The 22,416-nt window shown below is 49.6% G+C and overlaps 1 protein-coding gene across 1 annotated transcript in view; it reads left to right on the top strand.

Moving 5' to 3' along the window:
- ABAT (4-aminobutyrate aminotransferase) overlaps positions 1–22,416 on the top strand; it is an 87,184-nt gene that overhangs the window by 48,006 nt on the left and 16,762 nt on the right. The window contains exons 3-6 of the mRNA XM_047087838.1: positions 6,533–6,630; positions 8,955–8,984; positions 10,519–10,636; positions 13,833–13,882. Coding sequence (XP_046943794.1) covers positions 6,533–6,630; positions 8,955–8,984; positions 10,519–10,636; positions 13,833–13,882 — 296 coding nt within the window. The remainder of the gene's footprint in view (positions 1–6,532; positions 6,631–8,954; positions 8,985–10,518; positions 10,637–13,832; positions 13,883–22,416) is intronic.

The raw sequence follows: 22,416 nt of genomic DNA, 5'->3' as shown, positions 1-22,416 counted from the left end.
CAGAAGGAACAGTTAAGGGGTGCCAGGGCACTCTGATTCTCTCAGCAGGCACGCTTGCTCTCAAAAAATAAGTAAATATTTTTTAACAATGCAAACGCCCTTCGTTTATATTTACACAAGCATGCATAGAAAAAAAGAGACAAATGACTAATCAGAGTTATCAGGTCTGCATTTTCTTGGCAAGAGTTAAATCTTTTTTTTTGGCACACTTGTGCCAGATTTAGAGATAAGAGGTTTTTTTTTACTTTTTTTTTAACGTTTATTTATTCTTTTGAGACAGAGAGACAGAGTATGAACGGGGGAGGGGCAGAGAGAGAGGGAGACACAGAATCTGAAGCAGGCTCCAGGCTCTGAGCCATCATCAGCCCAGAGCCCGACGCGGGGCTCGAACTCACGGACCACGAGATCGTGACCTGAGCTGAAGTCAGACGCTTAATCGACTGAGCCACCCAGGCGCCCCAGAGATAGGAGTTTTTTAATACTAAACCACGGTGTTGGCAAAGATAGAGGAGCATGTGTGTTCATACACTGCTCATAGGTAAGTAGCAATAAGGAAATAGTTTTTTAGGGGGGGGGTGTGTGTGTTAAGGAGGCTCCACACCCAGTGCGGCAGGGCTTGAGCTCACGACCCTGAGTCAAGACCTGAGCTGAGATCAAGTGTCTGACACTTAACTGCCTGAGCCACCCAGGTGCCCAGGGGAAATAGTTTTAAAATGGTAGCTAACGTTTAACCCATTTAGTCCCCTGGGAGAGGAAAGCAGAGACTCAGAGAAATTCCGTAACTTTCTCAGAACCTTGGTGCTAGCAAGTGGCTGAACCTGGCTTTGAGCTAAGCCTGGCTGGCCCCAAAAGTTCCAACCTTAACCACTATGTTAGTTATTTATTGCCATATAACAAATAGCCCTGGGGCACCTTGGTGGCTCAGTCGGTTGAGCGACTGACTTCGGCTCAGGTCATGATCTCACAGTTTGTGAGTTTGAGCCCCACGTCAGGCTCTGTGCTGACAGCTCAGAGCCTGGAGCCTACTTCAGATTCTATGTCTCCCCGTCTCTCTACCCCTCCCCTGCTCATGCTCTGTGCCTCTCTGTCTCTCAATAATAAATAAACGTTAAAACTATTTTTTTTTAAATAGCCCTAACTTAGCTGGTTAAAATAATGCACATTTATTATGTCACAGTTCCTGTGGTCTAGGAGTCTGGGGGAAGCTTAGCTGGGTGCTTTGGTCTTTCATGAGGGTACAGCTGAGCTGTTAGCCAGGGCTGTGGTCTCATCAGAAGGCTCACCATGGAAGCTGGGGGTTCTGCTTCCAAGCTCGTTCTCATGGCACTGGCTGGATTTGGTGCCACGTGGACATCTCCACAGAGCAGCTCATAGCCTGGCACCTGTGTTCCCCGGAGGGAGGGAGGGAACTTTGCTTCAGCCCACCACCACGCTCACGGTGTTTAGGTGTTTGTGTGGCATCTCCACCCATCGACCGCTGTGGAGCCCTTAGACATGAGCGTTGGCCATGTCTCCAAAGTGAGCTGCCTCCTGGATGCTGAAAGAGTGTTGCCCTTTACGCTGGTTCCAGTGGCCACACCATCCGCTGCTACAGTGTTAAGACGGGAGAGTGCGTGCAACAGCCTCAGCTACAAGAGTTCTCTGCCTTCGTTCTAGATGGCGAATCCTCTCTGCGGGACAAGCAGGTGGCACTGTGGTCACCTTCAACGTGAAGAACAATAAATGACTTGAGATCTTTTTTTTAAGGTTTATTTTGAGCGAGAGCGTGCACTCACGCAAACAGGGGAGATGCAGAGAGGGAGGGAGAGAGAGAGAATCCTGAGCGGACTCCACACTCAATGCAGAGCCCGACGCGGGGCTCGGTCGCACGAACCGTGAGACCGTGACCTGAGCCATGATCAAGAACCGGGCACTCAACCTCCGGAGCCACCCAGGCGCCCCACGACTTGAGATCTTTGAACGCTGTGGCCCTCGGGCTGTCAGCTGTCTTGCCACAGTTTAGGAAGGTGCCCCAAAGGTGCTTATGGTCAGGCCTCACATTCTGTAGCATTAAATGCACGGAATGGGCTCCTGCTCTGGGTCCTCCGGAGGGCCCCAGCAAACCGAGCTTTGCGCGAAGCGGGTGCATGACCTTGTGTTCAGTGGCTGCAGCCCTGATCAGTCCACCCATGCCCACAGTATCCATACTGGTGACCGTGTGTGGGTCTGTGAAACTCACGATCTCACCGAGAGTGTGTCGGACCCTAGGAACAGCGATGGTCACCACTTACCTGGAGAAATGTGTCCGTGTCTGTGAGTTACGTTGCCACCAGCAATTGCAAGTTTATGGAGGACACAAAGACAAGACTGTGTGCACGACCTTCCCTGAAAGTGTGATTTATACTGGCTGATATGACGCCAGCATTCAGGCTGTGAGGCTAAATCCGCCGCAGAATTTCCGCTGTCCGTGGCACGGTTACGCTCTGATATTCAGCGTGTGTAGATCATTCAAAACCACATTTGCTCACTGACCACACGAATCCAGATGTTCAAACCCTGATACGTTGCTGGAAGACGTGTGATGCTCTTTCTCGCTGCTGGGAGAGGATCCAAAGAGTCTGGATAACACAGAACCAGGAAGCTTCTGGCCTCCCGTCTTGGGAAGAGGGTTCCAGCCAGCTGTGCCTCCAGTATGAGTCTGGGCACCTGTATGGGATGGTAGGTTACACTGCACGTTCTTCCTGGAGGTCTATCAGACGTAAACGGATTCTACGGAATGACACTTCTCCGGGACAGCATGGAATATAGCAATTTAGGCTACTGGTATTCTCCAGATGTTTATTAAAGATACAGATCTTAATTGGTTAAAAAAAATAATAAATGGGGTGGACAGTTGGGGAGGGGGAGATTTTTTAAAAGAAGAGCAGAGCACCCAACTCCGATTGAACTTGACCTTGACTTTGGCCTGGCTCACCTATGGAGCCCTTGCTGTTTGGGAAAACAGCATCCATTTATTACTCTCAGTATAAAGATCAAGAGAACATTAAACGCATCTGATGGCTGTTTCTATAGCTTGGAGTTAAACACTGACTCCAGTTGGTCAAGGCCGCGAGGGTGGCCGGCCTCGTTTCAGAGGCAGAGGGCTGGGCTGGACTTCCCCACCGTGCCGGCTCTCCCGGCTGTCCTGTGTCATTCGTGAGTGAAAATGCCGGATGGTTGAGTATAAACGTTTCATTTCAAAGACCGGCGCAAGTTGACGTGAACAGCGTCACTTAGACTCAGAGCGTCTGGGACAGGAGAGGTCAAATGTTCCGCCTAGCCGCCTACTAGCTGCGTGACTGTGGGCAGATTAGTTGACCTTTCTGGGCCTCAGTGTCTGCTTCCGTAACATGGGAGCAATCGCAACATCTACCTCCCAGAGGGGATTCAAGCTTAAGTGAGGCAGTCCGTGTGCAGTGCTCAGGACGAGGCCCGGCACGCAGAGTCACATGCCTCTCTGCTCATGTGACTTGATGGAAGCGATCCCAGGGAATTTAAGTTGTGCTCTTTCTTCTCATGGCTTATGGCACTATATATTATCATTAGGAGAACATTCTTTGTATTGGAATTTGGCTATTTTCCTCTACAGGAGGTCAAAGTTGAGATAGTGTAGGAAAGGCAAAAGTATTGGACCTGGGTTCAAATCTGGGCTCTGCAACTCACTAGCTGTGTGGCCTTGGGAAAGTCGCTTCACCTCTCTGCTCCTCATCTATAACCTGAGAACCATCACTCGAGAGGGTTGTGGATGGATTAACACAGATGGGAGATGGGAGTCTGCCTGCCTAGCACGCAGTGGATGCTGAATCTGTGTTTGCTACCCCGTCTTCCCTTGTTCGATAGCACGAACCCAGCAAATGTACTGGGCTGTGGTTTCCAGGATCTCTGCCCAGAGCCCCTGGGCCCTCTTCCATCCACACCCGCGAAGACTTGGCACATGGAAGGAACCAATGCAGCTCTCGGTACAGACCTGTCTGCCTGGCACCTGGCCCTCAGCTTCCCCATCTCGTGCCTGACCCGTCCCCAATCCCCAGGGACGGGTTCTCACCCCTCTCCACTCCCCGCCCTGCGTCTGCCCGCAGCCTCGGCGTCCCCATACTTGTAGCTCCACAAGACCCCACTCACCCCGTCATTCCCCTGAGACCCTTTCAGCCGCAGCTCCCACTGGGACCTGCTTCCGGGGCCAGCATTTCCATCTTGCAGACCCCGGGACATCTGACTGCCGCAGCATGGCGTCAGGACACTTTCTGGAGAAGGAAGAGAGGACTTACGTGTCCTCATTGGAGGATAACCTGCAAACTTTGAACTTTGCACTCTCCCCCTTACTGGAAACAAAGCAGGATCAGCACCAGTTAAGAACTGTTTTTATCCAAACACACGTCCCCGTGTTATGCAGGTCTAGCTGGAATCAGTCTTGACCTGTAGCCCTGAGTTCTGGCCAAGGAAGAAATAAACAGCTTAATGTAAAAAAGAAGTCATCAGTATGTTCCACGACCTTTTAGCTCTCTGCTAATGGAACAGACTCTGGAGGGACTCCCTTTTCATTTTAAGATCAAACAGAAGACAATAAAAGCCGGCTGCCTCATGCCTTGAAATAAGGGCAGCGTTGGATTTTAACTGGACTTTACGTTCACAGGGTTCCATTGTGTTACATAATTAATTCAAAAACCCTCTTTGATATCCAAAGCAATTATGGAAAATTAAGAATGCATTTAAATAGGTTTTTTCATATCATTGCATTGTATAGCTTGGCACGCTGTGTGTGTGTGTGTGTGTGTGTGTGTGTGCGCGCGCATGCGCGCGACAGAGAGGGATGGAAGGAGAGACCTATCCTAGAATGGTTCTTTGCTTCTCTGAGTTTTGGTTTTCTCTCTCATGTAAAGGAAACGATAATACAGTGTCTAGTTATATTCCCCAGTCTAATGGAAGGTGCCAAGAAAGAGGAGGGAACATTTCCCAGTTGCCACATACGTCCTGGGAAGGCCAAAGATGAGCAGGGACGTTGAAGGGATCTCTGGGGGTTACTGATGGTTAGTCACCCCACACTTACCATGGTAGGTTCTCCACAGCTGTCTTTCAGTAAGGGATCAAGCCTGGGGGGCGCCTGGGGGGCTCAGTCAGTTAAGCATCCGGCTCTTGGTTTTGGCTCAGGTCATGATCTCACCATTCATGGGAAAGAGCCCTGCGTTGGGCTCTGTGCTGGCAGCTCAGAGCCTGCTTGGAATTCTTTCTCTCTCTCTCTCTCTCCCTCTCTCTCTCTCTCTCTCTCTCTCGTTCTGCCCCTCTCCCACTCACACTCTCTCTGTCTCTCTCAAAATAAATAAATAAACTTAAAATAAAAACATTTTAGGGGCGCCTGGGTGACCTTAAGTGTCCGGCTTCAGCTCAGGTCATGATCCACGGTTTGTGAGTTCGAGCCCCGCGTCGGGCTCTGTGCTGACAGCTCAGAGCGTGGAGCCTGCTTCGGATTCTGTGTCTCCCTCTCTCTCTGACCCTCCCCTGCTCACGCTCTCTTAAAAAATGGTAAATGTCATTTTTAATTCTTTTTAAAAAGACTTGGGATTAAGACTGCCCTTCACTTCAGCAACATGCTGAGCTCAAAAGCCTTGCGGGTCTAGCCTGGGAACTCCCCTCTCTACATTTATTACCATGCAAAAGTGTGAAATGGATCTCAACCAAATGACTTGTACCCAACACTTTTTTTTTTTAATAAAAAGCATCTGTAAGTGGGGACCGCCTGTATTGAGCCATTTGATTATTCACTCCCAGGTGATTTCTGAATGTCACAACTCGGGCACAACTCAGGACGAGGTGATGCTGGCATCCAGCCAAACATCCTCCAGGGCACAGGACGACCCCCCAACAGAATTATCTGGACCCAAATGGCAGTGGTGCTGCTGAGAAACTCTGGTCTCTATGTACTTTTGGATATACACTTGCATACGGATTAAATTTTGACAAAATTTGGGTAGTTTTTATAATCTGACCTTTCACATGCTAATGCTGCGGGCATCTTTCCATGTCCATAAATATTCAAACTGCCCACCTCAGTACCATGAACAGATACCTGATGTTCCTTGTCCACGAAATGGTGGAACGTGTCATAGTCTGTTTAGCTGCCGTCCACTGTTTTCTCTTTTTGTTAAAAGAGTATTAGGATGAATATTTTAACCTACATTTTTGTGTACTGGTCCCATCATTCTCTTAGGATGAACCCTGAAATGAGATGCCTCAGTCGAAAGGAATAGGAAGGCAGCATCAGCTGATACTCACGCCAACGGGACATGAGAATGCCTGTTTGCCCACAACTTCACTAGCACTGGGCTTTCCTGTTTTTTAGAATCCTCAGTGTTTTGGTGGTGCCCAGGTCTGGCCAGACTCTGTGTTTGTGGGTGGTCTGGCTCAGATGGGGTTGAGGTCCTGGCATGGCTTCCGTTGGGGACGTTGGGCATCTGTTAGGGCAGAATTCTCATATCTACCATCTCCAGGGATCCTCATCATCTTTCTTTACTGCCAGGCTCCAGACACATCAGTCAGGCCGCAGCCAAAATCGACGTCGAATTTGATTATGACGGGCCCCTGATGAAGACCGAAGTCCCTGGGCCTAGATCTCGGGTGAGTTGAGCACACTTGAGTGGTGTCCTTAAGAACAGAGTGAGAAGGGTCCATGAGGCAAGAACACAGCCGAGCTTAGAGACCTGTATTCTTAGCTGCTTTCAGAGAGCTTACCACTCGAGTTCCAAGACATTCTGCCGTAACAAGTCAAAGAAGGCTTCTCAGAGGAGATGTATCCGTTATTTGTTGTCACCATACTGCTGTGTAACAAACGAGCACAAAACCTCCGTAGCATACAGCTTGCTGCTGCATCTAGGGTTCACTGGGAGTTAGCCAGGCAGCTCTGGTGGGTCCATCTATGTGCCTGTGGGATGACTGGCCACTGTGGGATGATCTAGGCTAAGCTTGTCTTGGCCAGTGCAGTGACGTGGCGCTGCTCCATACGTCTCTAGCATCCTCCAGCAAGTGGGGCCGGGCTCGTCCTCACGGTGATGGCCGAGGTGACCACACGAGGAGTCTCATGAGGTCTAGGCTCCACTCCGGTCTGCCACCACTCCTACCTCATTTTCTTGACCTTGAAACCAAGTCAGATGGCAATGCTAGATGGCGCAGGGCGAGGGTAGCAAAGGCCCTTGGTCTTGACCTTGAAGGATAAAAAGGAAGAATTCACCAGAGGAGTGCATTCTGTTGTAGACCCGGTGGAGAGAGGCGTGCAGGGTGACAGGACGTGGCATATGAGACACACTGGGATAGATGTTATTGTGTGAGATGGAAGAGGCACAAGACGAGTCTGATGAGGGAGGCTGGGACTTCTCCTCAAAGATACTACAAAGCCTGCATATTACACACTTCAGGAGGCTGATTAACCTTGACTCTGTGTTGTGATGTACAATACTGTTTCTAATGTTCGCACCTAAAAAACAGCAGTGTAAACCTTTTTAATACACACTGGCTTTTTTCTCTGCAGGTTTTGCAGATTTTATCCGCAGTGTCACTTTTTTTCTTTTTTTTTTTTTACTGTCAGAAGATGCCCCTTTTTGAAAAATAAGATCAAAACAGAGGAAGGCAAACCATAAGAGACTCTTAATACAGAGAACAAGCTGAGGGTTGCTGGAGGGGAGGTGGGTGGAGAGATGGGGTAAATGGGTGATGGACATTGAGGAGGGCACTTTTTGGGATGAGCACCGGGTGTCCTGTGTAAGCGATCAATCACTGGGTTCTACTCCTGAAGCCAAGACTACACTGCACGATAACTACCTTAAGAATAAAAAAATTAAAAAAAAAAAAAAGAAATTCAAAAGAACATGTATATAACTTACTGAGATGAACATGAGAGTTTAGCAGTTTTGTGGGTACAAAAGTCATTTGGCATCTATATCTTCCAGCAACAAGCAGAAATGAATTTTTTAGAAGATGACAGTGCTAATTATAATTACTACATACTCCTTAACCTACCGTGTTTCTACGTGACTGTCCATTCTTATCGAAACTAACGTAAAAATGTTAGTTTCTAACTAGTGTTCTCACAAGTTTCTAACTTGTTTCTTCCAGTCTTCATTTCCTTGTGAAGACTCCCATGTCATGTAAAACTTAAATTTGTATGCTTTTCTCCTGTTTAAAAAAAAAAAAAAGATAGGCCTTTTGTCATTGCAACCACTTTATAAATCCAGAAATCTTTGTATTAATGCAAGTGATTGTAGTTATTTTGATAGTGTTTTGCTAACAGAAGGAAAGACTTTTTCATGCATATTTCTATGGAGGAGAGGCAGATTTTCATTTCATAGTGGAGAAGTACCTGGAATAATTTTTTATATTCTTGTCATTGCTATTGGTTGACTTTAGGCTGGATTATTTTTAAAGATTAAATACTTGTAATAGTAAAGCAACTAGGTCCCAATTCCCAATTTATAATTCCCAATTTCTATATGTGCATGTGGTTTATGGAGTGTTTAGATTATAATTACAAATCGTTCTTTGATGTGCAAGTTTCTGTTTTCCGTTGATTTTATATTTTCTAACAGGGTGTTAAAGCCTTTTTCCCCCCAAAATAAAAGGGGAACCTATGCTTTTATGAGCACCAGATAAACCCCTTTCGCTTAAGTTTTTTTTGTGTTAAATATTTTAGTTTATTTTATTATTATTTTCCAAGTTGCTAAATCCCTGCTATCCTGGTAATGTAACTGGCAGGAATAGTTTCCTGCCAATTATTTATATTAAGCAATTTTTAAATATTTATAATATTGTTGGCTAATTGACTGTGAAGTTATTGGTATAAGTGGTGGGGGAGGGGGAGATGCCCCAAGACCTGGGAAGATATGAAAGACTTGAAGCTAGTTGGGCAAGAGTGTGTCCTTGCTCTAATGCTTTGTTATTCTTGCCTGCAGGAGTTAATGAAACAGCTCAATATGATTCAGGTAAGTGAGGATGAGCTCACCCTCCAAGCTTCTCGGTTATGACTTAGCTGAGAGACACACTTCCTCTGTGCTGGCTCTTTAAAAAAAAAAAAAATGCAACTTTGTTCTAAACCTTTTTTGTTTTTTTGCTTCTAATTTCCCTTGTGAGTTCTTCTTTGACTCATTTGTTACTTATGTGGTGTTTAATTTCCACTTTTTGGTGAGCTTCTCCTTTCTGTTATTCATTTCCAATTTCATTCTGTTGTGGTTGGAAAATATATTTTGTGTGAATGCAATCCTCTCACTGAGGCTTTTATATGGTCTGTCTTGGAAGATATTCCCCAGGCACTTGAGGACAACATGTACTCTACCACTATTGGATGGAGTGTTCTGTAAAAGTATCTGTGGGATCTGTCGGTTGAGAGTGTTGTTCCAGTCCTGGTTCCTTGTTAATCTTCTTTTTTTTTTTTTTTTTAATTTTTTAATGTTTATTTTTGAGAGAGAGAGACAGAGAACTAGGAAGGGCAGAGAGAGAGGGAGACACAGAATCCTAAGCAGGCCCCAGGCTCCAAGCTGTCAGCACAGAACCCAGCGCAGGGCTGGAACCCACGAACTACAAAATCATGACCTGAGCCGAAGTGTGACACTTAAATGACAGAGCCACCCAGGCTCCCCTTCCTTGCTAATCTTCTGCCTGGTTGTTCTATACACTATCAAAAACCAAATATTAAATTTGCCAGCTATTCTCTTATAACTATATTTTTCTTATATGCTTCCCATTTTTGCTTCCTGTATTTTGGGGCTCTGTTATTGGGTGCTTACATGTTTATAATTGTTATATCTTCTTAGTGGACTTCAACTCCAGAAGCATTTTTGTTTCTTTGTTTTACAGGTGATTTTGTCTGATTAGCATAAACCATTTCAGCTTTCTTAGGATTGCTGTGAGAATCATGTACCCTTCTCCATCCTTTTATTTTCAACATATTTGTATCCTTGAACCAAAAGTATGTCTCATGTAGACAGCATATAGTTGTATCTTTTTATCCAGTCTGACAGTTTCTGATTTTTTATTGGGCTGTTTCATGTGCACACAGTTAATGTATTACCTATATGGTGGTATTTACATCTTCCATTTTACCTTTTGTTCTCTATGTGTCTCATATTTTTTGTTCCTCTTTTTTTTTTTACATTCAGTGGATATCTTCTAATGTACCATTTTCATTTCTTTTATAGTTACTATATATTTTTCAGTTTTCTTCGTGGTTGCTCTAATGCTTACCATGTACACCTTAACATCAGAATCTTCTTCAGATTTATATCTGAACCTTCTGTTGCTATGATATATAAAACACATACAGAAAAACTCATAAAATACTAATTCACAGCTTAATAAGCCATTATAAAGCAAACCATTCGTGTAAGCAACCAAATATACCCTCTGTGTGACCATAGAATGGACAAAACATGGCTTACCTCACCAGTTCAAGCTTCATCCCAAAAGATGGGGAGTCTAGGGGATTGTAGCGATCCTGAACCAGTCTCTACTTTCCCCAAGAATGCAGATGCTGTGCATTTTTTCTGCAATTACGAAGAGAGCCGAGGCAATTACCTGGTCGATGTGGATGGCAACCGGATGTTGGACCTTTACTCCCAGATTTCCTCTGTCCCCATAGGTAAGAGCTGGGAAATCCGCCCTTGGATGTGTGTCCTCTCTCCGTTAGTTGTGGCCGTCCTGACTTTAGTTGCTCCCTCCAGCAGGCCCATCCCTGTGTGTTGCCAGACTCTTTCCTCAAGGGCAGAGAAAAAGAACAAGTCATGGGTAGAGGGTCTATCATAGGGACTTTAGATGTCTTCTCTTATTTATTCTTCCTGGAAAACCCGCAAGGTGAGTGTGTATTAATACCCGCGTTTTGTTGATAGATAAGCAAAGCTCAGAGAGGGGATTGATGCAGCTTGCGGGGGAAGCATGGCCAGGACGTGAACCCAGGTCTGCGGGACCACAGCCTCCAATGTCAGCTGTCTTAGGTTGGGTCTCTTGGAAGAAGAGCCTGAGGCAGGGGTTCTGTGCAAGTCGCTTATTAAGGGCACACTCTCAGGAGACTGGGGAGGCAGGGAAGGGTAAGAAGGGTGAGGTTTCAGCCAGAGACTAGCCACAGTCTGATCCCACAATGGGGCGTGGGGGGTGGCTCTGGAGCATGAATTGCACCCTAGAGTTGGTCCCCGACTGTGCCAAAGAGGCTGGCCTTTTTGTACCCAGTGCTAGTCAGTCATTGCCCATTAGCTGCCAGAAGGAAGCACGTGGCTCGTCTTTTGGGCAAAGGAGCTTCCATTCACCAAGGGCAGATTTCCAGAGAAGGAGGTGGCTGGAGCCATTCCCAACCCCCACGTGGGCAGCCAGGAGAGGGGTGGCCGCCTAGTCAAGGTGAGCGGTGGGGGGCCACGGCCGCGTCTGCCTCACCAGGCTCACCTCCGGGCTCGCTGCCGCAGGAGGGCGCGGCAGACACGGGGCACGTAGGGCTGACTCAGACACGCAGGTTGCTGCTGTGCTTAGTGGTCTGTGGGCTAAGCGTCTCGTCTGGTGAAGCCTGTCCCTTGGTGCATGATGCCAGCCCCTGTTTATTTCCCGTTAAGATGCGATTAGACACTAAGGTGACTCGTTCTTTTTGGGAAGCCCATCATTCAGAGATGCTTTGGCCTCTGAAGGTGTCTGGGGTTCTGTGATTTGCACAACCCGGTCCGTGCTCTGTGTCGGAGTGGAAGGGCCAGGCTGTAGTTCTCAGGGTCAGATCCCGGTTCTGCCATGTATCGGCCACGGGCTGCAGGCCATTCTCTTCCCAGCTGGCTCCTCCCTGCGCCCCCCCCCCCCAAGCCCCCGAAGGCCTCCCTCACTTCTCAACCCCAGCCGGCCGCCAAACGTGTGGGGTCCTGGGGAACAGGCCGGCACAAGTTGGGAAAATACTGGGAGCTGTGAAAGTTTTCTTGCGGCCATTTTCTTCCCCTATCTCTAGTCTTTGATGGGATTTTTTTCTAACGGGTCACTACTGGGGATGTGCCAGATGCCAGGCACATTGCTAAGCACCTTACACATTATCCCGTTAGACCCCTGCAGCAGCCCCATAACATCGGGCCTTTCATCATCGTCTCCACCTTGCCCACGGGGGCCAGGTTTCAAGAGGCCATGGGGTCTGCCCAGCATGTCCAGGGAGCCCAAGGATTTGAAGCAAACAGTGTCTGCCTTCTAAGTTTACTCCTGTGATAGCCACCTTGCAGACGGCCACCCCTGCCCTGCAGTGTGGGGGTCCCACGGCTTTGAAAGCTCAGCGTGGATTTTCCTGATCCATATGGACTGGCTTTGCTCTCATCTCTCCTTCTGAAACCACTAAGACAGGCTGCACCTGTGACTTAGTAAGATTTCCCTGGAACTGACTTATCTACTGAGGCAAGAAAGTCATAAACACCCAGGCAGCACAATAAAGAACCAGAACTGAAAGCCTCTGGCCACAGTACGGTTGGAAAAAACCCACACAAGCCTGCTTCCTTGACTAACAGACACCCTGCAGCTGTGGGCCCAGCAGGCCAAGAAGTTGGGTGGGAGATCAGAGAGGCTGCTCACAGCTCTGTCCCCTGGGACACCAGGTCCCCTCCCCCCCCCCCCCCCGGGGCCCACCCTCCTCCCACCAGGCAGAGTGAAACCACAAGGCTCTTCAAGCCCCTTCACTCTGCGATGCCGCAGAGGAGAAAGTCTGCCCGGGGTGACACTGGGGCCTCCCCTCCCCTCTGAGCTTGCTAGCCTCCTCTCCTCTCACAGGCCAGAGCAGGTCCCAGGCCCAGAGCCTCGGGCGGGCCTCTCTCCTTTCAGAGCAAGTGCATCTAAACTAAAAAGTGAGTTGGTTTAAAGAAAACAGGTCTCTCCTGTTGCGAAGGTTCCAGGCTCTCGCCGTGTCACAGATCCCCACGTCATTCATCGTTCACCTGGTGTCCTTTGAGCGGCACATTTGGCCACTGCCTTGGAGGGTCTTCCAGTCTGGTCTCCTGACCTCTGTGGCCCCCGCGCACCGCCCCCCCCAGACTTGGCCATCCCGCGGGAGTCACAGCCAGCGTTGGGAACGAGGAACAGAAACTAGAAGCACAGGCTTTGAGGCCGGGGCGCTCTGGCCCCAGTGAGTTTCCCTCCTTTCCGATAAAGGCTCCTGCTGACAGAGTATCGCGGGCTTTCTCTTGGTTTAAGGCTTCCGGCGTGTGTTAGGTTGCTTTTGGGCCTGGAGATATTGAAGCGTCATGGTTAAGATTTGTGCGTTGGTCTACATTCGCGTGCGGAGGGCGAATTCATAGCAGGGCAGTTGCTGAGTCAAGGGGTATCCTAAGCCCTTTCATGCTGGGCAGTCGAGGCAGCGGGGCTCCAGGAAGCAGCAAACGCACGAAGGGTCAGGCGTGCATGTCACGGGGTTGCAGACTGCATCGTTGACATGCTCAGTTCCTGAGCAAACGGGCATTGGGATTCGACTCTAGCAGCGGCCCTGGGAAGAAGGTGAGGGCCATGGTTCATCACACTGGCCCGGGGAAGCACTCCCAGCCCCGGTCCTGAATGTGCCTTAACCTTTCGTTCACTGCCTTGTCTAGGGTTCTAGCCCGGTAGGGCTCACACCCGGGTTTCAGGATCGACGAGAGAATTTGGTGAAGGTTTCCGGCGGCAGCCTGAGTGATTCTAAGTCCAGAGGTCTGGGTGGACCCAAGGAGTGGGTCTTGTTGTCTGCAAGAGATAACAGGGCCCCTTGTGAAGGGAGGGGCAGGCTGTGGGGGAGGAGCACAGGGACCCTGTGTGCCGTGTGGGCCTCTAACCAAGACCCTAACCGTGCCCCCTCTCCACAGGCTACAGCCACCCCGCTCTCCTGAAGCTGGTCCAACAGCCTCAAAACGCGGTGAGTCCCAGGTTACGCAGTGTTCATGGAGATCCAGAGTGTCATTGGGCAGCCTTGGGAAATACCCCATTCACTCATTCATTCATTCATTCATTCCACAAATGTTTATTGAGCACATACTATATGCTAGGCACTTGAAATGCCTTGGTGAGCAAAGCCACACAGTGCCCACTCCCACAGAGGCAGTAGGTAACCACACAGGTAAGTAGCGAATTGCATCCATATTAAGTGCTACAGAGAGAGGCAAACAGTGCTGTGTGGGCGCGAAACAGTCACGGTGGTGACAACGGTGGACATTTTTTGAGAGCATAATATGTGCCAAACGCCATGTTCACCACTTCACAGCTGTGATGTTGACAAGTCTGCAAGGCAGGTTCTGCTGTCATCCCCATCCTACAGATGAGGACACTGAGGCACAGAGAGGTTAAGTATTTATCCAAGGTCACACAGCAGGAGGAGGTGCTGGGAGTAAAAGCCACAGGAGCTGGGGGTTTGGGGGATTGCGGGGGGCGGGGGGGTAGGAAAGGATTCCGAGGAAGTGACCTTTGAGCTGAGATTGAAGGAGGAGGTGCCTCCAGGGCCCCTGCAGGGAGAGGGGAGAGGGTGGGAGAGCAGCTTCGAGGCTGAGGAGTAAAAGAGGACAGCGTGGCCAGAGCCAAGCCGGAGGGACCTGACAGCGTGCAGATTTAGGGACCACACAGGCTGATGTCAGCCTCGGCACTGGTGATGGTTACAGGGGTGGTTCTCTGCGAGGGAGAGAACCTGCAAGCAGGTTCTCACCTGCTCGGTGCCAGCAGCATCTCTCTTCAGCTCTGAGAAGCAAACCTGTCTGCAGACATTGCCAGGTGCCCCTAGTGGAGCGGAGGGGGTGGAGGGGCCCCGAGGCGAGCACCCCTGCAGGAGAGGGGCAGGAAGCCGCTGATCAGTCACACTGGATATAACCTGCGCAGAAGCGCGCATCCCTTCCAGCCCTGAGCGCACTGCTCAGTGAATTGTCTCAGTTCTGCTTTGTTATCACTTCCTTAAGGAGCCCTTTTAGACACGATTTTCCTAATTGTTCCCGCCGTCACGCAGTTTTAATGCCGCCACATTTCCTGTTACTACCGTCGCAAATTACCGCCGGCTTAGAGGCTTGCAACAACACCCAGGTATCTTGGCACGGATTTTGTGGGCCAGGGGTCTGGCGGGCTCTGCGTAGGGTCTCACAAGGCGCACAGAAGCTCTTAGCCGAGGCTCTGGGGCAGAATCTGCTCCTGTGCTCATGCAGGTCCCTGGCACCTCGTTCTCATGGTTTCCGTGCGGTCCCTCCGTCCTCCAGCCAGCAGTGGCCGGTCCTCTCTGCCTTCCTCCTGTTTCTGCTCTTAGCCAAGGGCTCATGTGGTTGCACTCAGCCCACCTTGAAAATCCAGAACACTGTCCCCATCTGAGCTGATCAAGAACCTTAATCGCATCTACAAGTTCTGGGTCCCAGGATGGGCAGAAATTGTGCCATCTACAGCACCCCTCTGCAATATGGTAAACGCATACCGTGTAGACGGTTGTGCTCCCCACACCACAGGGGGGAAGCGGTTTCTCACCCCAGTTGGGAATGCATGAATTGCACCTGGTCTCCCCACCATGCACCCCTTCCCGGATGCCCTTCCCCTAACGGCAGACGTGCGTTTCCTCCGTTCTTTACCCGCGTACATGGAACCACAGCATGCATGGTCTTTAGCGTGCCCGGTGGCTTGTTTCCCTCAAAGTCCGTCTGCGGGGTCCATCCTTGTGTGTGGCCGCAGACCGTGCACTCTCAGGGCTTCACGGCCTTCCATTGTGTGCGCGCACTGCCAGGGACCACCTCATCCTACTGCTGACGGGCCCTTGGGCTGCATCCTTCTAGAATGTCGGAGCACATGTGCTCCGGGGAACACGTGTGCTCCGGGGAACACGTGCATGCGCGGCCACAGGACTCAAGGCCAAGCCACCCTCCTGCCCATGGCCGTGCGCGCACGAGAGCGGCTTCAGCGGCTCCTGCCAGCGTCCCCAGCTGCTTGTGGACGTTCCTGCCCCCAGTAGCGTGTGAGTTCGTTGCTGCTGCACATCCTCAGCCACACCGGGTGTCCCTGGGGGACTTTCGTCCTACCCAGGGTGGCACAGGGAGTGTGACTCCTAAAAGGAGGAATCTAAGACAGCAGGGATGGGGGGGGGCGCGGAGCATTGGGAGCCCACTCCCCGAGCTTAAAGCCCCTTGTAACTGGCAGAGTTGAAAAGAATAGGAAAGAGCTACATTTCCCTTCTCACCAACGGCTGTGCCCCGCTGGCGAGGGGCTTGGGGACGCACAAATTCAGGAGCTGCGGGAGCAGAAAGGGCGTCCCCCTCTGAAGGTCCCCCTCTGAAGGTGCCTGGCGAGGCCACTGGGGAGGCTCCGCGGGTGTGTTTACATCCAGAGCCTGGCTTTGTTTCGAAACGTTGTGCGGATCCCAGATGCCTCGGCAGTTGGTGCTGGGAAAAATGTGTCAACAAACATGTCACACACATTTGCAGTGTCAGCTGCCTGCAGAGGCAGAATCCTCCCTGAAAACACGTGACTTCGGGGATTCTGACTTCGGGGATGCCCTGCCCCCACCTGTCTGTGCCAGGAACCTGGGAGCCGCTTTATCCTCCCTTCCTCCCACCCACCTCTCAACCCTCACCCTGTCGGGACCTGTCCTGACCTTGCGTCTTCCCAGTGGCCCCTGTGGACCGCCCCCCCCCCCACCCCGTCAGGCCCGCGCTCACTGCCTCCAAACTGCACCCGCGGCCCCCAGAGTGCGCCCCACCTCCCCCGCTTCAGATGCAAAGCCCTTCGCGGTCTGGCTCCTGCTGCTTCAGCCTCGTTTCTTGACATTTGTTCAGTCATCGATTATTGATTGAATACCTACTGCGTGCCGGGCACCGTTCTGGGTGCCGGTGAGGTCACGGTCTAGATCGATCGGGACCATAGTCCCTGCTGACGTCATTCTGCTGCAGAAGTCTGGGCTTGGGCAAGTGAAAGGAGCCCCCCGGCACGGTCTTAGAGAAGCCGGGTGCACCCCGGGCATCAGGCTGGGGGACCATTGGCCGACATGTTGCGTCTTCCAAATTCTTGGCTGGGGGTGCACTCACTCAGTGATGATGGTAATTTGCAAGTGGAGGGCAGGGTCCTGCCAGGCCGTTGAGGTCCCGTGAAGGGGCTGATCAACCCATTTGTCCCCCAACCATGCGATCCTCATACTCCAACATAATTATTTCACGTGGCTGCAAAAATGAAGGCACGACCCCTGGATCCAATTTCTGGGCTCCAGTTACAATTTCTTATGTCACCAGGGTCACTCGTGACAGTGCCCACAATTTGTACAGTGATCATTTATCTGTACGATGGTCAGTGCACAGTCGTTGCACTGAGTGATGGGTGCAGTCTGACGTCCGTGACATGGGGGAGTGTGGACCTGGTCAGGTAAGACACGTGCCATCACCGTGACCCCCAGGCCTTTCCGCCTTCCTGACCATTCGTCTAGACTAAGTTGCTGCCTCAGCTTCTGCTCTGCCGTCTCACTGGCTGCCGACAAGCACCAAGGGAGGAGCCCCCATTTCGGCAGATAAGGACTGTGAAGACCAGAGAGGCTAAGTGACTTGCTCCAGGTTGCACAGCCGCTTGAACCAAAGCCCATCCCCTTCACACTGCACTTCAGGACTGCTGAGCCTGACAGCAAAGCTCCTAGAAACCTGTCCTTACTGGATCCCACTCCCCAAAGTCCCAGATACCTTCTGTTCTTAATGTCACACTTTGTCGAACAGGAACACCACCCCCACATCTTCCGTGGTCCCAGATAGGCAGTCAGGCGGCCAGCCCGCCATCCCAGCCGTCCCCTCCGTGAGCTGCTTCCCCCGGAACCGGTGCTGGCAGTTCGCCTCGACCCTGGTCTCACAGTGAGCTAGATTTCTCAGGAGGTGCCTGCAAAGGCCCCCACAGGCCGGCCAAGTCTCTGGGTTGCACCAAGCAGACTCGGATTCAGATGCCGCATCAACATCTACAGGCGGATGCTGCCTGCAGGTCGGGCAGAGGATGGAATCTGAGGTCAGCAAGCCCGCTTGGAGCCATGCTTCTGCCCCTTCCTTGTCTGTGTGACTCGGGGCAGGTAGCTTGACCTCTCTGCTCCTCACTTTCCCCAGTTCTACAGCGAGGAGGGTTACCGTCCCCCGCTACTTACCCTAGACTCACCCATGTGGTCACAGAGCAGAAAAAGCAGCATGAATCTGCCCCAGTTTCTAGCAGTCCAAGGCAAGTTCCAAAGCCACCAAGGAGATCGCATTCTGGGGCCTTCTGATGCAGTGAAGCCGCTATTCGGATTTGCACTGGGTTTACTGCACTGATTATGTCCAGGAGAGAGGTACCCGAGCAGTCTCTAGGCCCAGTCAGTGCCTCCCACTTTTGACGGGCGACTCGGCTGTGGGCTAGTTTCAGATTTACACAGCAGGTGCAGAGACAGTTCCCACCTGTCTTTCCCCAAGTTCACCCAGTGCCCATACCTCCCTCTCCACAGCACCTTTGTCAAAACTAGGACATTAACGAGGGCACGTTCTGTAGGACAGTCCGCATTCGGATTTCCCCACTTTCCCCAGTAATGCTCATTGCCTGGCTCCGGGATCCAGTCCAGGGTCCCACGTTGCGTTTGGCACAATCCGTTCTCATAACCAAACCCACCTGCTGGTGATCTTCCTTGTTTTTTGTTTTGTTTTTTAAGTATTTTACTTATTTTAATTTTTCATGTTTATTTTGTATTTTTATTATATTTTTATTTCTTTTTAATTTTTTTAAATTTTATTTTATTCCCCCCCACCCCAAATTTACATCCAAGTCAGCCAGCATGCAGTGCAATAATGATTTCAGGAGTAGACCCACCAACACCCCCACCTATTCAGCCCATCCCCCCTCCCACAGCCCCTCCAGCAACCCTCTGTTTATTCACCATATTTAAGAGTCTATTATGTTTTGTACCCCTCCTTGTTTTGGTATTATTTTTGCTTCCCTTCCCTTATGTTCATCTGTTCTGTGTCTTAAAGTCCTCATATGAGTGAAGTCATATGATATTTGGCTTTCTCTGACTGACTCATTTCGCTTAGCATAATACCCTCCAGTTCTATCCACGTAGCTGCAAATGGCAAGATTTCATTCTTTTTGATTGCCGAGTAATATTCCATTGTGTGTGTGTGTGTGTGTGTGTGTGTGTGTGTGTATACACACCACATCTTCTTTATCCATTCATCCATCGATGGACATTCGGGCTCTTCCCATATTTTGGCTATTGTTGATAGTGCTGCTATAAACGTTGGAGTGCATGTGCCCCTTCGAAACAGCATCCCTGTATCCCTTGGATAAATGCCTAGTAGTGCCATTGCTGGGTTGTAGGGTAGTTCTACTTTCAGCTTTTTGAGGAACCTCCATACTGTTTCCCAAAGTGGCTGTACCACATTCCCACCAGCAGTGCAAAAGAGATCCTCTTTCTCCACATCCTTGCCAACATCTATTGTTACCTGAGTTGTTAATGTGACCCATTCTGACAGGTGTAGGGTGGTATCTCATTGTGGTTTTGATTTGTATTTCCCTGATGATGAGTGATGTTGAGCATTTTTTCATGTGTCTGTTAGCCATCTGGATGTCTTCTTTGGAGAAGTGTCTATTCATGTCTTTTGCCCATTTCTTCACTGGATTATTTGTTTTTTGGGTGTTGAGTTTGATAAGTTCCCTATAGATTTTGGATACTAACCCTTTATGTGATATGTCATTTGCAAATATTTTCTCCCATTCCGTCGGTTGCCTTTTGGTTTTGCTAATGGCTTCCTTTTCTGTGCAGAAGCTTTTTATTTTGATAAGGTCCCAACAGTTCATTTTTGCTTTTGTTTCCCTTGCCTCCGGAGACGTGTTGAGTAAGAAGTTGCTGTGGCCAAGGTCAAAGAGGTTTTTGCCTGCTTTCTCCTTGAGGAGTTTGATGGCTTCCTGTCTTACATTTAGGTCTTTCATCCATTTTGAGTTTATTTTTGTGTATGGTGTAAGAATGTGGTCCAGGTTCATTCTTCTGCATGTCGCTGTCCAGTTTTCCCAGCACCATTTGCTGAAGAGACTATCTTTATGCCATTGGATATTCTTTCCCACTTTGTCAAAGATGAGTTGACCATACGTTTGTGGGTCCATTTCTGGGTTCTCTATTCTGTTCCATTGATCTGAGTGTCTGTTTTTGTGCCATCCTCCTTGTTTACCCTTGTGCAGACCCCTCCCAGACTCTTCCTGACCCGTGCCCAGGGCACTCTGGACCTCGAGGGGGAAGACGGCTCTAGTCTTATTCCGTCTGCACTCCCATCTGTGTCTTTTCTGGAATGATGGACACATGTCATTATCCATTTGTGAAAACCCGTAGGATGTACTACACCAAGAGTGAACCCTTATGGACAGCTGTAACCTTTTTAAAAAACACCATTTTAGGGCCACCTGAGTGGCTCAGTTGGTTAAGTGTCTGACTCTTGACTTCAGCTAAGGTCATGATCTCACAGTTGCGTGGGACCGAGCCCCATGTTGGACTCTGCTCTGACAGCACAGAGCCTGCCTGGGATTCTCTCTCTCCCTCTCTCTCTATCTCTACCTCTCCCCAACTTGCACCTGCACTCTTTTTCTCTCTCAAAATAAACATAAAAAAGAAACCCACCATTTTATACTCCTGAAACCAATACTACATTGTATGTCAACTAACTTGAATTTAAATTGAAAGAAAGAAAGAAAGAAAGAAAGAAAGAAAGAAAGAAAGAAAGAAAGAGAAAGACTATTTGACTAGCCACAGAATATCTCTTGAGTTAGCGTGCTTCAGTTTACTTAACCTGATGTTGGCATTTTGAGTGTTTCTCCTTTTTCAGGCTACCTGAATAATTAGATGCATAACTTTTGTCCATGGTGGAAATTGTTTCTTTTTTTTTTTTTTTAATTTTTTTTTTCAACGTTTTTATTTATTTTTTTGGGGACAGAGAGAGACAGAGCATGAACGGGGGAGGGGCAGAGAGAGAGGGAGACACAGAATCGGAAACAGGCTCCAGGCTCCGAGCCATCAGCCCAGAGCCCGACGCGGGGCTCGAACTCACGGACCGCGAGATCGTGACCTGGCTAAAGTCGGACGCTTAACCGACTGCGCCACCCAGGCGCCCCACGGAAATTGTTTCTTTAGAGGAGGTGGAGAAATGAGCTTAGCCGGGTCAGAGTATGAAATGCTGGGAGCCTCACCCCACTGAGGTCAGCGTCTCCAGAATTGAATGCTATCCTTCAGCCTCGCTTTAAAGCAAGTATTTGTGCACCAGTCCATGGGGAGATTTGGAGCCCTTGATCCTGCGTGGGCCTCTGCGTGGGCCCTGTCGTGTGGGCAGCCTGTGATTTGAAGCCAGCAGGCAGGTCCCCGTTCTCTCCAAGAACGCAGCTACCTGAGTGTGGGACTGCCCCTTGGCCAGAGGCTATTTTAAGGTAATTTCGGCCAGGGCCACCTGGGTGGCTCAGTCAGTTAAGCATCCAACTCTTGATTTTGTTCTCTCAGTTCTTGAGTTCGAGTCCCATGTCAGACTCTGCACTGTCTACTCGGAGACTGCTTAGGATTCTCTGTCCCTCCCTCTGTGCCCCTCCCCTGCTCTCTCTCTCTCTCTCTCTCAAAATAAATAAATAAACTTTAAAGAAAAAAAAAGATAATTTTGGCCAGCATTTTAAAGTGAGGTGATTTCCCACTAAAAGCTGCATTTCCCTTTTCAAATTTGGAAGCCCTGGCTCCCTTGGCCCGAGTTCCTGCTCTGAAGTGACAGTAAGGGCTGACCGACCCTTGGCCAGCTGGACAGGTTGACTTCAGTGGCCACCATGCCCCCCTCCCTTTTGGGTTATCAGAAGCAAGTGTCCATTTAGAATCAGGCGTGCACTGTTGATTTCCTTGCCGAGGGAAATACATCTCTGGACCCACATCGATCAAAATTAGAATAAAACATCAACATGTAAGGAGTCAGGTGATCTTTCTAACATCGCTCTTCTCACACTCAACCCATTCCACTTCTGAAGGGCTGCAGCCAGCTCCTGGATCAGACTGGTCTCCTAAGCCCTGCTCTGGGTAGAAATTCCGAAGCCACCACTGCCTCTTAATGCCCTTTTCCCCATTTTTTTTTTTTCAAATGTAATTCACATGCAATAAAACACATCCTTTGCGCTGTATAGCTCTGTGGGTTTCACCAAACACACAGTCATGTAGTCACTGCCAAAATTGAGGCACACCCAGACGCCCGCAGTCACAGCAGCACCGTTCAGTTGCTGGGAAGGTGGAAGAAACCAGAGTGTCCATCAGTGGATGGAGAAATAGATTAACAAAGTGTGATCTACCCATGCAGTGGAATATTACTGAGCTCCTAGCAAGGAAGGGCATTCTGACACCTGGTACAACATGGATGAACGCTGAGGACATGATGCTCAGCGAAAGAAGCCAGCCACCAAAGGATAAATGCTGTGTGATTCCACTTTTATGAG

Source organism: Lynx rufus, unplaced genomic scaffold (assembly GCF_022079265.1).
Source record: "Lynx rufus isolate CCGP_SWC_20201006 ecotype Redwood Valley unplaced genomic scaffold, mLynRuf1.p SCAF_23, whole genome shotgun sequence".
In the NCBI taxonomy this organism is placed as follows: Eukaryota; Metazoa; Chordata; class Mammalia; order Carnivora; family Felidae; genus Lynx; species Lynx rufus.
Note: the sequence above shows the minus strand (reverse complement) of the source record. Positions and strands in the feature narration are given on the sequence as shown.